The sequence below is a fragment of the Puccinia triticina genome, chromosome 5A (genome assembly GCF_026914185.1).
Source record: "Puccinia triticina chromosome 5A, complete sequence".
Taxonomy (NCBI): Eukaryota; Fungi; Basidiomycota; class Pucciniomycetes; order Pucciniales; family Pucciniaceae; genus Puccinia; species Puccinia triticina.
The window spans coordinates 6,124,536-6,129,412 of NC_070562.1; the positions used below are offsets into that span (position 1 = coordinate 6,124,536).

A 4,877-nucleotide genomic window follows, 5' to 3' on the forward strand; every position below is an offset into this window, starting at 1 on the left:
GAACCATGTCACCTACGCCCTGCCACAGCTCCGCTGCTACCTTTGCAGTCTCTATAAATGGCTGATGGAATGGGTCGACTGGAAATCAGTTCGCCCGGTCCCCCTAGATGTCAACAAAGACCTCCACAAGTGGCTCTCGACCTTGCTCAGATTTGAATCCACTAGATTGATTTCTAACCCTGACCCAACAGAAATTGGGTGGGTGGGTGACGCGTCTACCAGCTTTGGGATAGGTGTGCTGATAGGCCGCAAGTGGGCCCAATTCCGCTTAAGGTTGATTGAAAAGCTGGAAGAAGGGTTACTGGAGAATACAGAGAAAGAAAGGATATCCCGCCTGGAAACTATTGCGGTACGGCTCAGTTTACTGATGCTAATCAAGATCGGGGCAAAAAAGAGCAAAACCTTCATAGTTTGGACGGACAATTCAACGACTGAATTGGTTATCCACAAGAGGAAGTCAGGCAATAGATTCATGAATTCTGAATGGAAAATTATACAGAAGATGCTGATCAAACACCAGATAAACCTAGTAGCTAAACACGTCTCGTCAGCGGAAAACAGAGCGGACGCCCTGTTGAGAGGAATAAGAGACGGACCCAGGAATTGAGACCAGCTGGTGATAGCGGTACCAAGAGACTTAGAATAGCTGATTACCCACGTAGAATCATAGTCCAAAGAAGCAATGTAAAGACAGACCCGCGCTGAGGGATATTGTTAGGCATGGAGCCAGGCTCAGGCCCCACCTGAGTTACGGGTGCAGGCTCCAGCTTTAGAGGTCCTGTAAGATCAGAGGACCTAACAATGTCTAGGAGTGAAAATGTCTGAAGGAGGGACAACCAGTCCCCCCCTTCAGACAACTTCTACTCACCTTTGAGGCCAAATCCTCCAGGAGCCCCAAACCCTCTTCTGGGGATAGGAGCAAAAAAAGAGAAAGGGGACAAACTCCCCTCAGCCCATACCGGGATGAATTGAGGGCTACAGGAGTAGCACCTGGGTCAACTCAAAGTGGGAATCAATCCCACATGGAGAAATTAGCCTGATTACTACTCAGGCTACTCATAACCGGATCATATCATGCCGTACCATTGGGAAAAATCAACCCAATTTGGGGTTTGTGGTCATAATATATTACAAGAGTTCAAGCTTCAGGGGAGGAAAATTCTTTGGCAAGGGGATCTAGAAGTTCAAAGTGATCTCCTGTGTGTAACAAGAAGTAAACAGGCGTAGGAGTGGGAAAATTGCCGTCTGGAGAGTATTTAACTGGTTGTACAAAATTCTTGTCTGCCATATGTGTTACTGCATATATGATCACGCCAAGGAATGTTGCAAGAATACTTATATAATGTGTTGGAATCTCCCCAGGTGCCATTGCGCTTCATTTGGTTCATCCAATGTTTGGCTAATTCAGGTGATCCAACTACACACTTTTTCTTCTCTCTTGATGTCTGAGCATGGAGTTCCATAGCCCATTGAAACCCATCTTGCGACTTTTGATCACCAAATCTCCAAACCAATATTGCCCAAAATAAACAGTTTCCGTCTGTGCCAATGAAAGCATTGGTGCATCGGAGGGGTTGGTTTATTGTGGGCTCCTTGAAGTATTTTTCAGCCGCTGCTAAATTCTTGGTATTGATCGTGAATAGATGAGAGTTTTTGGGGCTGATAAACTCTGCTATGTCTTCTTGGACCTTTTTCCATGCCCTTGCTACACTGTAGCCATACTGGTTTGATTTGTGTTTGTGAACATCTCCTTCCAAGGTGGCACCTTCTGTTAGAAGACAAGTAAAATATAAAAGATGTATGTTAGTTGGGGGGAAGAACATCCGTGGCTGAAAAGATGTCAACATTACCCTGTGTGGAAGAACTCTGCTTTTTTTTCCTTGCGGGGTTGACTTTAGTATTGGACCGTTTGATTGATTGTTTCCTTTTCATCTTAGGTGTGATTGTTGCGGTTCAAGGTTGTGGGTTTAGAGAACAATAATTGTTAGTAGAAGTGGCAACCAATCTCGGCAAGGAAAACAAAATTAAAACTGAAAAACAAACCTCTTCAGTATTCTCCTGTAGGCAATCCTCACAAGACTCTGCCTTGGTTGGAGTCTGAAACAGGGTGTAGCATTTAATTATCAGTATACTGCAGTCATTGAAGAGATAATTAAAACTGAAAATACAGACATCTACAGTATTCTCCTGTGGGCAATCCTCTGAGGGCTCAACCTTTGTGGATGTCTGGATGGAGTGTAGAGTGTTCAATGAGCAGTGGGGTGAACTGTGTGAGATGGAAAATGGAACTGGATAGAGGTGTGCAAGACAAGATACAAACCTGTTCCTTCTGTATATTATCCTTGGATGACTCAAGTTTGATTAGGGTATGGAGAGGAAGATTTTGTTTAGTGGAGGCAGGAAAGAATGCAACAGTAATGAGACTGACCAAAGTAGGGCTGTGGTTCCCAGGTTGGACATAACCACCTCTCAATGGGGTGTGAAAATCTGCTTGTTCAGCATTGTGGGAACCTATGACATAAGTTTGCATGGAGCTTGTTGATAGTGATGCAGGCTGAAGAGTGTGGGAATCCATCTCTTTTTTGACTTCATTCTTTTCTGTGCCCCCTGGTACCAGTTGGGAAGAAGGAATGTCCTGGTCACTACTTTCTACAATTAACTGAGGGGCATTTAAATCAGAGCTGTTCTCAACCTCTTGAGGACAAGCCATACTTACAGGGTCATTCTCCATGTCTGTTTCAGGCTTTTTACTCCACTTCTTTCCTTTAGCTTTGGGTTTCTTGGCTGACTTCTTGTTGAATGAGGTGAACAGGCTCTGCGTAAGTCCCTTCCTGGGCTTGATGGGCTGGAGGAGAATCAAATCAATCAAGAACATGTTGTGGAAATATATAGTTCACAATTCAAATAAGCTAGGTACTTACAGAGGAAACCTTAGACTTTGGTTTATCAGGGATTTTTCCAGTTGAATTGGGTGGGCAAGGAGTGGCAGACTTACCACTTGGAGTGCCTCCCCATCTTTGCTTTTTGCGGTTAGGCAAAGTGGATGGTGTATCTTGTGATATCCTCGGATTGGGCTTCTTGCCACTAGGAGTAGCAAAGAGGGTAGAAGACATCCTGGTTTGTGAGAGGTAAGAATCAAAAACTGAGCTCATGTATCTGCAGTGAACACCTTGCAGTGTTGTGAAAATGTGTGACACCCCAGGTTAACCTGAGGTTCACATGAGATGCATATCACCCCAAAACTAGCTCACCTAGTCAACTTTTAACACACATAGAAATTTGGTTGAATTTTCTTTCCTTGACACTCAAAAGTAGAAAAATGGGGCACAAAGAATGATTGCGCAAGCTTTACATCCATCTATATTACCTTTTTATTTATTCAATTTGAAATGGAAAGAAACTAAAACTTGAAGGTGTTACCAGACTCATCCATTGGATCATCTTCATCAGGTGAGTGATGATGCCCAGCTCCATCTTCTGCTTTTGATTGTAGTAGTTGGCCCAATCCTCTAATACAAAAACCTGCTTCACCTTATCTTGCCATCCTTCAACAAAATCCTTGAGTGATGTCATATCCAGAGCCCTTCCGCATGTGGAAGATAGTGTGGTGCCTGGCTCAAGGATTTCAGAAAAGAGGTCCTGTGCTATCAATGGGGCAAGTTTTTTGTGGATAATCCAATCAATCAACGTTGTAGAAGCTCTGATCCAGTCAACTGTTTCTGTGAGCCCAATTCCGCTATCAAGAAGTAGATTGATGAGGTAGTTGTTGAGGCTCTCCTAAGGTGAACAGACACTTTTGGAGGAGTTAGCATCCTTATACAATTGAGTGTTGAGTCCCACCCCCTTCAGTGCCATCTTGTGTTGCAAGGCAAAGAGCATATATAGGTCCCTGTAGTTGAATTCTCTCTGGTCACTGTGGCAAGAAAACAAGCCGGCAAATCCATAGATCTGAAAGAGAATAAAAGCAGAGTATGATTGGAGCTTCATCCCACACAAGTCATACTTTGTTCCTTTGTTGCCCTTGACAGTTTTCTTGAGTTGTTCCCTTAGAGCTTCATCAACACTGCCTGCCCCTGGCACACCTGTTTTCTTTGCCTCCCGGTGGCAATTTTAGATCAGCACAGCACCCAGGAACATTTTATACACCCGCATTACAAGGAAAGTCAAGCCATCTTGTTGGACTGGGCCACCGCCGGGACCCATGTTTTTGGTACCGGTTTGGAGTGCTGCAATACGCTGAATTAACCATAGTTTGACCAACCCCAAGCCCCTACACCACAGCACAGCCCCGACCGCAGTCTGACGTGGGAGCCAGCATGGGGCCAATCTCCCTGCTTCCCCCCCCCCCCCCCCCCAGCGTTTTGGTGTGCCATGCAGTGGGGGGTCGCAGGAGCCGCGGTTGGCACGCCTCCCCACACAGATGCCACGTGCGTGCCCGCGGTTGGGCAAATAACAGACAGTGGCCCGCCGTGGGCTAATTGTCTGACGTGGGCCTTGCATTGGCCCCTTCCCAGGGCCGCACATGGGGGAATGCCATCAGGATCCCAAGAGTTGGCCGTCGGCACCGACCTTGAGCACCTGCCGTTGAGCCAACCGCAAAGTGGGCCCCGGGTCAAGCTTTTTTCTAAAAAAGCGGGGGCTATTTGATGGCTCAAACCCGCCGGATTCAGGGTTTGGGCGGTTTTTTTTGAGAAAAGATTGAAAGACTGCTGGATCCCTCTTGGGGAGACCGGCGGATGATAAATTTGAATAAAAAACTAATTACATATCTTGAAAGGGTCACATTTGGAAGAAAAAGACCTTGTTGACAGCATAGATGGAGAGGAAAGGAAGGAAGGAAACACCGGGTGGAATGGGAAAATAGTGGAAAATAAATG

The 4,877-nt window shown here is 45.7% G+C and overlaps 1 protein-coding gene across 1 annotated transcript; it reads right to left on the minus strand.

Moving 5' to 3' along the window:
- Positions 1-2,209: 2,209 nt before the first annotated feature.
- On the minus strand, positions 2,210-3,113 carry PtA15_5A719 (uncharacterized protein; the record flags this gene model as incomplete). The annotated part of the gene is made up of 4 exons (XM_053169510.1): positions 2,210-2,266; positions 2,429-2,659; positions 2,717-2,845; positions 2,922-3,113. 4 exons carry the CDS (start codon positions 3,111-3,113, stop codon positions 2,210-2,212), a joined length of 609 nt encoding a protein of 202 aa, XP_053020700.1.
- Positions 3,114-4,877: the final 1,764 nt, after the last annotated feature.